Here is a 14,869-nt window from a genome sequence, read left to right on the forward strand (position 1 = left end):
ATGTCAATGTTACACATGGTATTTCAATTCTGTATGGATCAGACGTTCCAGATTTTGATTTTATGTGTGATCAGGCGGTGGGGAAGCGGCCGATAAGGCACTGCCTCCACCAGGCCGATGCCCAGAGCACCTTACGAATAATAATGTTCATTTACATGGCAGCCAGGTATGTGGACAGGGGGAATTGTTCTGAAAACGAACGTTTTGTAAGGTTCTGGAGAACGTTGCTTTGGAATCTTCCACCTGCTTATGCCAATGGTTTCTAATTATACTTAGATTTCTCTTCCGCCGGTCACATGAAGTAAGCAATGCAGGCCGCCGATGGTGCCAATTGTCAGTGCACCGTAGCTTTTGCCGTACCGTCAGTTAGTTTATGACTAACGTGATTTCAGATGTTGCTTGGTCGTGACTTTGAAGAGGCACACTGTTTGAACCAATCAACGTGTAATACTTTTACTAGAAAGAGCTTCAATTAGCTTGTCTCGTCAGAAAACCACAACATGTATTCTTTTTTACTTCAAATATGGCAAAGACAAATTCTGAAGCGGATAGAACCGGCCGATACCATCCGCAGCAAGATTTGTCTCTATTGATTCTCCGTGTATACATGCATGTATCAGTTTTGTAGTTTAAATTTCATGTGATGGTGAGATGATATATGGAAGTTGTGCTAGTTTTTTTTTTCTAAGCGAGAGGTTTATGCCAGGGTTCTCGTTTCTTCCTGTGATGGTGTGATAGTGAGAGCTTCCAAGAGCACACACCGGCCGTCTTTTCCTAAAAATATTTTTATTCTTCCAGCACATTTGGAAACAGTCTATGTAGAGATCTAAAGTTTGGTGCGAAGAAGGTATATGTGCATTGTCGTGGCTTGTGCACAGAAGCCAAACTTAAAGCATCCAAAGATACCTTTGTAACTTTACCCTAAAAAAAAGATACCTTTGTAACTACTCATTCATGTCTTTTTCACGTAGGCTCTAGATTAACACATTTTTTCACGAGGAACTTGAAATAAATAGTTCGTTTTAGTATATTTTTCTCCATTTTTCTGAATTATGTAAACTACTTTTTAATACTACAAGTTAAAAGTCTTATCTATATGAAAAATAATTATCTCATCTAACTCCTACACCGTTTGATTTTACACGAAGATTCGTGGGTTTCCTTTTATTTTTTGTTTGGTTAATCAAATAGTATAGGAGTTAGATATGACTTTGTTAATTCTCATCTAGGTGAGAATTAGCAAATCCGTATTTAAAACATTAAGAGCACGTATGCACGATTGCATAAAATCCGTGCTCAGAAGGCAAGAGGTAGGAGCATACTCCCTTCGTCCGCAGATAAGTGTACTTCTAAATTTTGTCCTAAGTCAAAGTTTTAAAACTTTGACCAATTTTATAGAAAAAAGCAGCAGCATTTATGGCAATAAATTAGTATCATTAGATCCGTATTGGAATGTACTTTTATAATATATCAAGTTGATGTCATATATGTTACTACTTTATTCTATATAGTTGGTCAAAATTCTAAAACTTTGACTTAGAACAAAGGAAAACGCTACCCTTCAGCCGGCTGATGCCCGTGCAGCATCCGCCACCCAGTGGCGGAGCTACACAAGATTTGTTGGTGGGGCAAGAGAGAAAATGTCCATTTCGACGGTTGCAAAAGCTGTATTTTTTTTCGAAAATGCCAAACGAAGACCGAGCTTTATGGAGGCCTTTATTTGAAAACTTCAAAATTCAAACTTTTTAGTTTCAAAAAATTCTAAAAATAAATACACATATACCTAGATACATAATGTACACATGTGCAAATTTTCAAGTCGAAATACATTATGATGTGAGCTACACAAAAAAGACAAATTTGAGGCTTTTTAGCATATATATAGTGTTCATCTTTAAAGTCCCTGATTTTGTTTTTTTGGTGCAGCTCGCGGTTCAAGGTATTTCAGTCGAAAAACATTATGACGGATTGGCATTGCACATTTATATTAGGTAGGGTATTAGTTGCACGTTATATTAGGTAAGATATATCTGTTGCACTTTGATATTTGGTAAGATATCAATTACTTTTTCACGGGAATGGTAGGATATTAATTACATGGCAAATTTCAAGGGATAGCGTTGAGTCAAAACATGTTTATAACCAATGGCGGTGGTGGGTAATTAGAGCGTTGAACGTGTTTGGTGCTCAACAATGGAGCGACTTGAACCGCTAGATAACATGATTTGACGGTGGAGATGGTTTGGATCTGCCTATTTGGGTCTTTTTATATTGGTATAGATGTATATTTCTTTTCGGAAATTTTTTAAAACTGAAAGTTATGAATTTTGAATGTTTCAAAATAAAGGGCTTCATGGAGCTCAGTCTTCAAAATGGCCTACTCTATTGCCGCCACCTGTGTAGCCGTCGGATCGATCCTGATCGAGCGCTCACCACAAACCCTCTAAAAATGTTTTTTTTTTACCATAGGGAATTCATCCTCCAACCAAGAGCATCAATTACAACTTACACATGGACACACGCCAAGTTTTGGTCATTTCGCTGAATGGCACCGTGAACGATGAACAAGTATCACCACCGTTTGCATGGCTCGCGTGTCGGCCCACCGATTCAAACTTCCCTCCAAATCAGGCAGGAACGTGTACGGCAAGGTGACAGACGCGCAGAGAGGAAACGAACGCGGCTAGCGTGCCAATCCGGGATGGCTTTCCATATACGCCGCCGCACGGTGAGCAGACGCCAACTGGACTTCCCACAGTCCCACTGTCGACTAGGCGCAGAAAAGGAGAGTAATCAGTGTCCGTTTCCTGCCTGACTCGAGTAGTAATCCGTGTGTGTGTGCGCGGACGCGCCTCCATTCCACTCCGGGCGTTTAATTCGAGGCTAAATGCTGAGATATCCACGAGTCATGACGACGCGCGTGTCACATCAGCGGTGCTAGGATTATATGCGTGCCAAAGCCGATCCCTGTCCTCTTCCTCGTACCCACAGTCTTGCCATCCCCCTCTTCCCCTCGTCTCGTCCCCTACCTACCTACGCAGACCGAGGGTGCCAAGTGCCTGCAGAAGGCGTCGTTTTGTCGGGCGCCGCCGGTGCGTGAAGAAGCCCGAGAGGACGAGACCCATGGCGATGGAGCAGTTCGTCCTGTTCATCTTCATGTGTTGTCTGTCCTCCCGCTTCGCTGGTAATTCATTGGTTTTCCCCTGATGTGTCATGATTCTTCCTTTCTGCGTCTCCTTTGATTCTGCGATTGATGATTGTTGGTTTCGCCGTGTCTCTCTGGCAGATGCGTATGATCCGGTGGATCCAAACGGGAACATCACCATCAACTGGGATTTTCCGTCCATCGAGCCCAATGTGTACGCGGTGCGCATAGTTGGGATTTTTCTTTTCTCCTGAAACGCAATGCTCCTGACGGAAATCGCGATTTTCTGCCACTGAAACTGCGTACGAATCAATCGATTTCCTGTGCGCGCAGGTCAAGGTGAGCATCCACAATTACCAGCTGTACCGCCACATCGAGCGCCCGGGGTGGCGGCTGAGCTGGGTGTGGGCCGGCCACGAGTTCATCTCGACCGTGATCGGCGCGGAGACGACGGAGCAGGGCAACTGCACCGGCCGCCACGGCGCCAACGGCGCCCCTCCGCATTGCTGCGAGAAGCAACCGGTCATGATGGACCTGCTGCCGGGCGCGCCGTACAACAGGCAGTCCGCCAACTGCTGCCGCGGCGGCGTGCTGTCGTCCGTCACGCAGAACAACAGGACGGCCACCTCGCAGTTCGAGATGTATATCACCAATTTCGCCCTCGACGAGCACGGCGACCCCAAGATGCCGACCACCTTCAGCATCGGCGTGCCGGGCTACACCTGCAGCAACGCCACCAACGTGCCGGCGACGAGGTCCAAGGTCGACGAGCAGCGGCACGTACAAGTTCTGCGTAAGCATTTGGTTCTTTCTTTCTTGCCAACATCCACCGTCTTGTGACACGCCGTGCATCGAGCGCTGACTATTTCTTGGCTTGGTGGGGTGCAGGGACATGGCAGATCATCTGCTCGTACTCGCAGTTCAGGGACGCACCGTCGCCGTCCTGCTGCGTCTCCCTCACGACCTTCTACAACAGCACGATCGTAGGGTGCCCGCGGGACAGCTGTGGCGGTGCAAACTCTCCCTCGGCGCATCAGTGCCTCAGGCAAAGCCACCTGACACCCTGCCACACACTCTGCATTCTTCTGATTTTCTTCTGCCGTCATTCTGATTCGTGTCTGCGTGTGCATGTTCGTCCGGTTTTTCAGCGGCGGCGAGCAGTCCAAGGTCCTGGCGGCGCTGCCTGACGCCGACGGCGCTCCGCCCGTGCCAGTCATCCGGTGCACGGAGCACATGTGCCCGATCCGGGTGCACTGGCACGTGAAGCAGAGCTACCGGGGGTACTGGAGGGTGAAGGTGGCGGTGACGAACTACGACGTCGTCAGCAACTACACCGACTGGAACCTGGTGGTGCAGCACCCCAACCTCCGGAGCCTGACGCAACTTTTCAGCTTCAACTACCAGCCCCTCATCCAGTACGGCACGATCAGTAAGTGCATAATCTTTGACAAGAAGATGATACGAAGCAAGAATGGGTAAGAAATGTGGTCTTTTGCAGATGACACGGGGATGTTCTGGGGAATCAAGAACTACAACGAGATGCTGCTGGGTGACGGGAACGTGCAGACCGAGATGATACTGGAGAAAGACCCGAGCGACTTCACCTTCTCGGGGGGCTGGGCGTTCCCGAGGAGGGTCTACTTCAATGGACACGAGTGCGTCATGCCGCCGCCGGATCAGTACCCTTCGCTGCCCAATGCGGCCTGGGACGTGCGTGTCTCGGCGGTGCAGCGGTGGCTGGTCGCCGGCTCTTGTCTGCTCTCGTTGTCTATGTTGTTTCTCGTGTAAAGGATACATGACTAGCCCTGAATACATGGGGTTTGAGTATCTCAGTTTAACTTCCCCGTAGAGTACAACTAATCCAGCATATACCTCCTCTTTGAGCGCCTATAGATTAAACTATTGCTCAGTGACATATGCCCCCAGCAAAAGGAAATCCTAGAAAACTTCATATTCGGGTAGGATGTCTTCCCAGCAATTACATGGTCCTTTGATGCTTAATACAATAGTACGAAGTGCAAGCTTGGAGATGGCTTCTTTCCCTGCTCTGTTTACCATTGCCCTGGACATGTTCTACTCACTCCAATCTTAATTCAGTCAAGCAATTGGTCGGTAAAGCCAAAACTTGTATCTAGATTCTGTTGATAACGACATTCACATGCTTGCACTTGGGGAAAGCTGAAGCGCTCGTGTCGCTCACGGGGGGCGGCACGGCCGAAACCTAGCCACCACTGCCGCCCCATTCTCCACCTCCACCCCAGCTCCCCTCGCCGCCGCCAGGTGAAACCGACGGGCGAAGCCCACTAGACGTACGACGGCGGCAGGGACTTCTCCTCACGAGGCACGTAGCGGCGGCCCTGGACAAAGCTAATCGACTACCGATGGTGGCGTCTCGCCGGCGCAGGTAAGCAGGGGCGGCGGCCCCGAGCATGCCGGCAACACCGCTTCTCTCCTCCTCCCTCGCTGGGGGTCGTGAGGGGCGGTGTTGGGGCCGATCGCCGCAGATCTAGCACCTGGATCCGGGATCCGTCGGTGGGGGGCCCAGGCATGTGGCTGCGACAGCTGCACATCCGGCTAGTCGAGCTGTGGTGGTGGCGGTGTGCTGCAACTCCTAGACGACGGCGCGGTGACGCCACGTAGGTGGGTGTGTTGTGGTTGTCGTGGGGGGAGGGTCCCTGGCCTCTGGTGTGGTCTGTGCACTGCCAACTCCGATCGTGCGTGCGGCAGAGTGGTGGCCAGGGCTTTTGGCGGTGGTCTGCTCGTGATTGTTGGAGCGACTACTCCAGGTCAAGGTGGATCTGTGTCGTGCCCCTGCCCATGTGGGCGGCAGTGGCATGGTTGATGGTGCTTCAAGTGAAGGCGGCGGCTCCCTGGATTTTTCAAGAGCTGCGGCGCGGTGGACTGTCCTTGCGACAATCCAGTGACGGTGGTTTTTGTGGTGTTCTAGGCGAACGTTTTTCCTGACTTAGTCGGTGGTAACGGCGGTGCTTTGTTGCGCCATTTCCATCTTGATGGTGCCGTTGAGCAGCCCCGACCCACCTCCAACCAATGGGACCTTTGAAAGACATGCAGTGCCCCCATGTTTGGTTTTGGTAATTGATGACAATCTCTATGGACTAACGGTTGCCTTGAGTTATATTTGAAGGTTTTGTCCATAGACTTTTCTTGGAGTACATGTGTTGGTTTCAAGGAGAGTTTGTGTTGACCAAGGTGCTATTAAGGAATTATCCAAAGCTTGGTCATCTGAGAGTTGAGCTTATTGCAAGCATGTCTTGAAGAAAAAGATTGTGTGATCATTCATGTTTACCTTCAAGACATCATTCAAATGAAGAGAGTTGGAAAGATTTAAGGTTGTTCAAGACTAAGTCAAGAGTGAATCAAGTTGATCAACTCACAAAGCGTAGAAGATGTACCGAGAGGGATCAAGTGATCCCATGGTTTGGTAAGCATTGTCCATTGTGCTTTGTGTACTAACCCATGGTCTATGTGAGAGTTCTACATGGGGTTAGGTACGTGTTCATGGGCTTGTGTCAAGAGGAAGATATCACTCAACCCATGGAGAGGATGACATCAAGTGGTGATCGTCATCAAGATTGCCGTGTGCAAGTTCAAGTGGATCATCGCGAAGAGATCAAGTGCTTGAAGCTTGTCGTCCATTGTGGTGACAATGGACTTGTGGAGATGTGCCGAAGAGTTGCTCACCCATAGTGGACTATGGGGGAGCAATCATCTAGTCTTCATTGAGCCAACGCAATCAAGAAAGGTGGTCCAACTTGAGGGAGTCAAGATCGTCATCATCTAGCTCAAGTGGACCATGTGCAAGGCAAAGGTTTGCCCTTGATAGGTTTTGTATTTTACCGGTATCATGGTGGTAGTTTGGAGACCGGGTTATAGAATCGTTTGCCGTACTATCAAGGGGGGCTCTCAAGTTGGTAGCTTGATCGTATCGTTAGTAAAGAGCTCAAACCATTGCATCCTTACATCATCTTTCTTGGTTCTTGTTTGGTTCTCTTTGTGAGTCTTAGAGCTTATGGTCATCTTGATTACAAGCTTGAGTTCATCGAAAACGGAGTTCGCATGCATCTTCTATGATGTTTTCGGTGTTGGAGGTTTTACCGGTCTTTTCCGAGGAAGGGTTCTCACCATTTTCTTATGGGCCTTTTATCATTTGCTTCTTATAGATATTTCTTTGAAGATTGTGTTAGCCCTTGTCTCTAGCTTTCCAACAAACTTGGTTTCATCGGATTCGGAGTCCGTTTGCAAAAGTTGTGGCAGTTTTGGTGTTCTGAAAAGGCTGCAGCGGTACTACTGCGAATTGGAGCGGATGTAATTTTTTACTACCGCTCCAGAGCAGTACTACCGCGGCTCCTACAATGGTAGTACCACTCCGGACCAAAAACTCATCCCAAGTCTTGCGGTGGTAGGCCCGGATGTATTTTTTTAGTACCGCTCGCAAGCAGTAGTACCGCTACCATTTGTGGTAGTACCGTGAGGTCGAGCGGTAGTACCGTGAGGACGAGCGGTAGTACCGCTCCGGCGGTTCTTCTGGCCTTTTGCCTCCTCGCAGTTGTTTTTCAAAGGGGTACTTCCGCCCTAGCGGTAGTACCGCTCCTTGGAGCGGTAGTACCGCTCTGTGCGGGCTGTGAGCATAACTGTTGGATTTTTCCCCACCTATAAAAGGGGGTCTTCTTCCCCAATGAACTTTATCCTTTTAGCTCGTGTTCTTCCTCCATTGTTGACCTTCTTCGAGCTTGCTAACTCTCAATCCCTCCAATGATTCTTGCTAGTTCTTGAGGAAAAAGAGAGAGGAGATCTAGATCCACATTTCCACCAATCACTTTCTCCTCTAAGTGAGGGGAACCCCTTGGATCTAGATCTTGGAGTTCTTCGTGCTCTTCTTTCGTTCTTCCTCTCATTTTCTTCCCTAGCATTAGTTGCTTTGGTGGGATTGGGAGAGAAGGACTTGGGCACTCTGTGTGCCCTTGCCATTGCATTTGGTGCATCGGTTTGAGTTCTCCACGGTGATACATGGAAGTGAAGTTTGAGAAGCTTATTACTCTTGGGTGTTTGGGCACCCTCGAGCTTGTTCCTCTTGGGTGCCTTGGCGCCCTAAACGTTTGGTGGTGTTTAGAGCTCAATCATTGTGGTGTAAAGCTCCGGGCAAGCATCGGGGTCTCCAATTAGGTTGTGGAGATCGCCCCGAGCAATTTGACGGGTACCGGTGACCGCCCCCAAGGGTTGCCAAAGTGTACGGGTTCGGTGACCGCCCCCAAGGGTTGCCATTTGTACGGGTTCGGTGACCGCCCTCAAGGGTCCCTTAGTGGAATCACATCATCTTGCATTGTGCGAGGGCATGAGGAGATTACGGTGGCCCTAGTGGCTTCTTGGGGAGCATTGTGCCTCCACACCGCTCCAAACGGAGATTAGCATCCGCAAGGGTGTGAACTTCGGGATACATCGTCGTCTCCGCGTGCCTCGGTTATCTCTTACCCGAGCTCTTTACTTATGCACTTTACTTTGTGATAGCCATATTGTTTCTTATCATATATCTTGCTATCACCTAGTAGTCTATCTTGCTTAGCATACGTTGTTGGTGCACATAGGTGAGCCTAATTGTTGTAGGTTTTGTGCTTGACAAATTAACCGCTAGGTTTATTCCGCATTTGTTCAAGCCTAAACCGTAATTATTTTAAAACGCCTATTCACCCCCCCCTCTAGGCGACATCCACGATCTTTCAATTGGTATCAGAGCGAGGTTTCTCTTTATAGGGCTTAACCGCCTAGAGAGTAAGGATGTCGACTAGGGGATTAGGATTCTCTGACACTCTTAGTTTCGATGGCACAAATTTTGATGTTTGGGTAATTCGCATGCTTAATCTCTTTAGGGTCATGGACCCAAATTTAGAGCGAATTGTAGATATGGGTTTTTCTCCTCCAAAGGATCCCAAAGATTATCTTTAGAGGATGAGAAAAACTCTTATCTCAATGCTCAAGCTTCTAATGTGCTTTTCGATGCTTTGAGCAATGTAGTTATATTTCAACTCATGCCGTTCAGGGATGCTCATGAGTTGTGGACAAAGCTTCAATATAAATATGGCGTGTCCAAGTTTTGTGGGGATGATTATTCTCCCTCCACATCCGGCCGTATAGTCTTCTCAACTTCTTCTACTTCACCTACATGTGGCTTGCCACAAGGTAATGATATGGTGAGTAGTGTTGGTCATTGCAATGATGATAGTATGTTTATTGTGGATGATCCTTCATCACTATCTTATTGCAATGCTCCTTCTTTGGGCTTTAACACTTCGAGCACTCCAAATGTTTCACATGCTTGTGTTGATAGTCCTTGCATATCATGTAGAAAATGCTTGACTAAATCCCATGATGATATGTTTACTATGTCTTGTTGCCATGATAAAAATGCATATATGTCCTCGAATTGTTGTGCTAACAATGTAGAGGAAACCCAACACCCCATGGAACAAGATGTGGTCTTGAATGGTGCTTCAACGGATCCTTCATCATCATCTATTGCATTTTGCCTTATGGCCAAGGCTTCAAAGGTATCTCCCACTTTGAATCCCAATATATCTTGTGATGATGGAAAGAGTGATGATGATGTTGATTATGATGAAGAGAATGATAATGTTGCCTCCTTAAAAACTAAGGGGGAAATGATTTTTAAAGCTCTTCACAAAAATAAACTTGCTCATTCCAACTTCATGGAAATCATGTCTCTTGCCATTGAAGGCAAGAAATACATTGAGGAGTTGGAATCTCATCTAGAGGAGCATGAGGTCACCATTGAGAAAATGGAAGCTCATGAGCGTGATTACGCAAATGAGATCGCGGAGCTATCTCAATCTCTTGAACATGAACAAACCACATCCGAATCTCTTGAGGAGACCTTTGCTCTAGAATTATCTAGAATAAAGGAATCTCATGATAGAGCACTCGAGGTGGCCAATGATTTCAAAACTAAAAATGCTAAGCTTGAAGTTGCTCATGCTAGACTCCTTGAGGATTTTGAGCACCTCGAAAATGGCTCAAGGGTCATCAAGGGTGAGCTCATCAAACTCACCGAGTCTCATGCTCAACTTAAAGCTTCATATTCAAAAGAGCTTGCCAAGTTGTCTTCTCCTCTTGTTGCTAATGATGATGCTTGTGCTACTAACTCTATCTCTTGTGAAGCATCCATATTAAAGGAGAATGTTGAGCTAAGGGCTCAACTTGAGTTGCTATCTAGCAATTATGGGATGTTGGAAGAAAATCATGTAAACCTCACAAGCTCTCATGATGATCTTCTAGTATCCCATAATGTGCTAAAGATAGCTCATGAGGCCATGCTTGCTAAGGTAACATCTAGTGAGCCTCATGTGGATACTAGCACTACTTTTGGTCAAAATGCTATATTGCCTTGTGCTAGTCCTCGCGATTCATCCATGCATAACATTGGTACATCTTGTGATGAATTGCTTTCCTTGCCTTGTTGCTCTAACGATGAAGCTTATACTTCCTCTAGTACTTGTGTTGAGACTAACCATACAGAGAAAATCAAAGAGCTCAAGGCCCAAGTCACTTCTTTGAAGAAAGACTTGGAAAAGAGTCATGAAGGAAAATTCACACTCAACAATATCTTGAGTGTGCAAAAATCCCCCAATGACAAAGGTGGACTTGGATTCAACTCCAACAAGAAGAAGAAGTCCAAAGTGAACAAAAAGAAGGGCCAAGAACAAGTCAAGAATTCGGCCAAGATTGTTTGCTTCAAGTGCAAAGTAGAAGGGCATCATGTTAGATCTTGCCCATTGAAGAAGAAGGCCATTAGTGACAAGCAACAAGGGAAGCGGCCACAAGTTCGATCTCATGCTCAACCACAAGTTGAAGAAAGTCCTCTTCCCAAGAATCCTCAAGCTAATGCTTCTCAAGTTGAGAAATCAAGTGAGAAGAAAGTGAAGAGTAGACATTGCTACTTATGTCGTGAGAAAGGTCACCTCGCCTCTTCATGAGCTAGTGGTAACTTATCCAACCCAATTATTATTGATGATATCTATTCTCTTGGGAAGGATAATGTTGGCAATGTGTTTGCGAAAGTTGTTGGTACTCAAAGTGGTGTCAAGAAGAGAACCATTTGGGTAGCCAAGCCTATTGTGACTAACCTCTTAGGACCCAACTTGGTTGGGGACCAACAAGCTCAAACTTGATCAATAGGTGTTGTTGGAGGGCACTGGAGACTTGGCTACTTTATGAAGAATTAAGGGGACTTCATCATTCTAATTGTCTCAAGCCAAGTTATTCGGATTATCAAGTTTCTATCTTATATCCAATGTTTCTCCATGCGGTAACTCGTGCTTAAAGTGTTTACATTGATAGTTACTTACCCCTTTGCATGTTTGGTTTTGTTCCTTGCATGTGTTTGTATATGTTGTGCTTCCAACTTGATTATCTTGTGCAATCAAGTATGTGTGTGTTGGTTTGCACATCATCTACGTGTGTGTCATGCATTGAGCCTTTTGCATCTTGTTCTTTTCTTAGTTGGCTCTTGTGAGAGATTAATGGAATATCCCATTATGGGGGAGTGATGTGCTTTGTGCACCTCACAATCCTATATATGTGTGTACATGAGTAATACCATCTAGTATTGATATTTCAAGATTATCTAGTCGCCATGTGGTATGTCTTCTCATGAGAAATTCAAATTCTATACTGTCCATTAATTATCTCGTGTTGGATCGTTATTTTGCCTCTTGTTTATCTTTAATTGGTATCACATTATGGGGGAGTAATATGCTATGTGTATATTACTAGCCTAGAAAATATGTACATTTGAGATATTGTCACCTAGAATTGATATTGTAAATTATTTTATTCCTAGGTGGCATGTTAGCTCTACAAGTTGCAATTTGCTTTTTGTTTGGTGTGAAGATGATGTCGGATATCCTTTTTATCTACTGCCGGGAATTATTTCCAAATACTTCTTGTCTTTTGACAATTGGTACTCACTTATGTGTGGTAGAAATTATTGATCATCTTTAAATTGGCCTTTGCTTTTATTTGCTTTATCTCTTGCCTAGGATTGTGTCAACTCCCATTGTATTCCATACCAGTTGTGGATCTTGTTAATTTCTTGACCTGTCTAGTGTTTTCTAGATATAGTGAAAGTGGTGAACCCACCTCGTGCATTTTGTATTCAAATGCAAATTCTCTATAATGCACTAGTCTTGGGGGAGCTATCCTATTCTCTATAAAACACTCATCTTGTGATCCTTATCAAGTGTGTGTTTGTGGAAGGCAAGCCGTTTCTTTTTGGTGCTTTGTGCCATCATGAAACTTTGTAGAGGGCTTGGTTTTTTTGGGACCATTCTCTCTTTTGGGAGTTTGACATCTTTCTTTTTGAGTGTATCAATGGATATCTCATTCCTTGATGTATCTTTTATGGATATCCTCCAGGTGATGATTTATTCATTTGGTATCTTTTCTTCACTTGGTATTTCTTTGTCTTTTGGTCTCGGTTCTTGAAAGTCTTGAGCATGCATATTTACTTCTTGTAGTTTCTTTGGCATGTTTTCTTTCTTTGACCCAATATATAGGGGGAACTCCACCAAGTCTCAAATTGGATGAGATGTGCATGAAATTCATTTTCATATCTATATGCACATATTTATGTGGAGTTTGTCCTATGTGTTGTTGGTTCTCTAACTCTTTGGTCCCAATGAGTTTGGGTACCATTTTGTTTGTGTTATTGTTCTAGGAACAAGTGGAGATGCATTGGATGCTCGGCTCACTCACAAGGAAGGTGTTGTCACCATGTGCTTATTGGAGTCAAGCTAGGATGATCAATGAACTACTTTGTACCTTCAATTGGTATCTACTACATCCTTCCAATGTTATCTCGGTAACAAGTATCTTCATATACTTCATGCACACATTTCTTGCATCAACCTTGTGTAGGTTGTATCATGGCATGTTATCCATTCTTTCTTGTGATACTTGTTTCCTTTCTCAAAGCATCCCAACAATGATGTCTTGTTGCTAGTTGTGATGTCTTTGATGGGTGTGTGGTAGGAATTCATTTATATACTATAAGACCATATCTAGCCATGTGCTATGCTTCCAAGCAAATATCTTATTGGTATATGTATGACTTCCTTTTGGATATCTTGTTCCTTCGTGTTGTAACTATTTCGGGTGTACATCCTTCTTTGTAGATATATATCATCATGATCTAGTCTACCTAGAACCATATACACTTGAGAGAAATTACATCTCTAGATGATATCCTTTCTTTCACGTCCACCTTGTCTTTCTTATGTTATTTCTTTGGTGGCTCCGTGAAAGCTTTTGCCTTGAGTGCGTGTCTTCTATCATTGCATCTTGATGCGCTCTTGTGTGGTGAACATTATTTTCCTCATGCTTTTCTTTACGAGGTTTTTGCCATCTTAATTGGCATCCCTCGTCTTGACGCGCCTTTCATCTTCTATCTTCACCGCGGGTTGTCACAAGCATAGGTTCTCTATATGCTTATTAGTAAGCTTGTGAACCCATTTGCTTGTTGTGTGTGGGAATGATAGGACTTGCACTGTGTTGCCTCATTCTTTCAAGACTTTATTGATGCTTAATGCTCATCCATACATTAGTCCTCTCAAGTGCATTGCCTTGACTCACACACATCATTTTGGTTGAGCCCATTCTTAAGTTGCCTCTTTCACCTATTACTCTACCATATGTTTGTTACATGTACTAGGCTTAGTTTCCTATATGCTCACTTGCACTTGTTGTAAGTTTCTATTGATTTTGGGGGAGCTATGATCCTATTTTGTGCACTTTGTTTCCAAATTCAAATATTCTTATGTGTGCACAAATCATGGGGAGCCTCTCTAGTTTCTTTAGAACACTCCTTTGCTCATATCATAATATCTTTTATTCATGTGGCTCGTAGGATCATTGGCCTAGTTGGTTCAATTGGTATCTTTTGATAGCTTGCTTCAATAGATATCTTTTGATTGCTTGATTGCTTGTTTCTCTCTTTGTTATGTCTTTGTGGCATATCTTCCTTTTGCAATCTTTGGGCCTCAATATAGTTTGTCTTCCTCCAAGTATTTACCGATGGATGTGTGTATTGCATTCCACTCTCTTGTTGAGAAATACACAATTTATGGAGGACCACAATCTATATTGGCCCTCTAAGCTTTTCGCCCATTTTGGCAATCGATGCCAATGGGGGAGAAGTTTCAGAGAGTTTTGTGGAGAAGCTTTGGTTTATGTTTCCTTAGCTTTTGCATCTCATTCACATGCATTATTGGTTGTTGCAGTGCATGGTGATGCATAATTCCTTGTATAAACTCTCTTGAAAGTGATTGGCTATATTGGCCCTCTAAGCTTTTCGCCCATTTTGGCAATCGATGCCAATGGGGGAGATGTTTTAGAGAGTTTTGTGGAGAAGCTTTGGTTTATGTTTCCTTAGCTTTTGCATCTCATTCGCATGCATTATTGGTTGTTGCAGTGCATGGTGATGCATAATTCCTTGTATAAACTCTCTTGAAAGTGATTGTCATCAATTACCAAAATGGGGGAGATTTAAAGAACATGCGGTGCCCCCATGTTTGGTTTTGGTAATTGATGACAATCTCTATGGACTAATGATTGCCTTGCGTTATATTTGAAGGTTTTGTCCATAGACTTTTCTTGGAGTACATGTGTTGGTTTGAAGGAGAGTTTGTGTTGACC

The 14,869-nt window shown here is 44.8% G+C and overlaps 1 protein-coding gene across 1 annotated transcript; it reads left to right on the top strand.

Annotated features, from left to right (window-relative positions):
• The first annotated feature begins 2,914 nt into the window (after positions 1-2,914).
• Positions 2,915-4,987, top strand: LOC123185784 (COBRA-like protein 7). Its single transcript, XM_044597608.1, has 6 exons — positions 2,915-3,184; positions 3,287-3,366; positions 3,479-3,938; positions 4,034-4,190; positions 4,294-4,574; positions 4,644-4,987. The coding sequence occupies exons 1-6, from the start codon at positions 3,124-3,126 to the stop codon at positions 4,931-4,933; spliced, it is 1,329 nt and encodes a 442-aa protein (XP_044453543.1). The 5' UTR covers positions 2,915-3,123; the 3' UTR covers positions 4,934-4,987.
• Positions 4,988-14,869: the final 9,882 nt, after the last annotated feature.

This window comes from Triticum aestivum, chromosome 2A, assembly GCF_018294505.1.
Source record: "Triticum aestivum cultivar Chinese Spring chromosome 2A, IWGSC CS RefSeq v2.1, whole genome shotgun sequence".
Classification (NCBI taxonomy): domain Eukaryota; kingdom Viridiplantae; phylum Streptophyta; class Magnoliopsida; order Poales; family Poaceae; genus Triticum; species Triticum aestivum.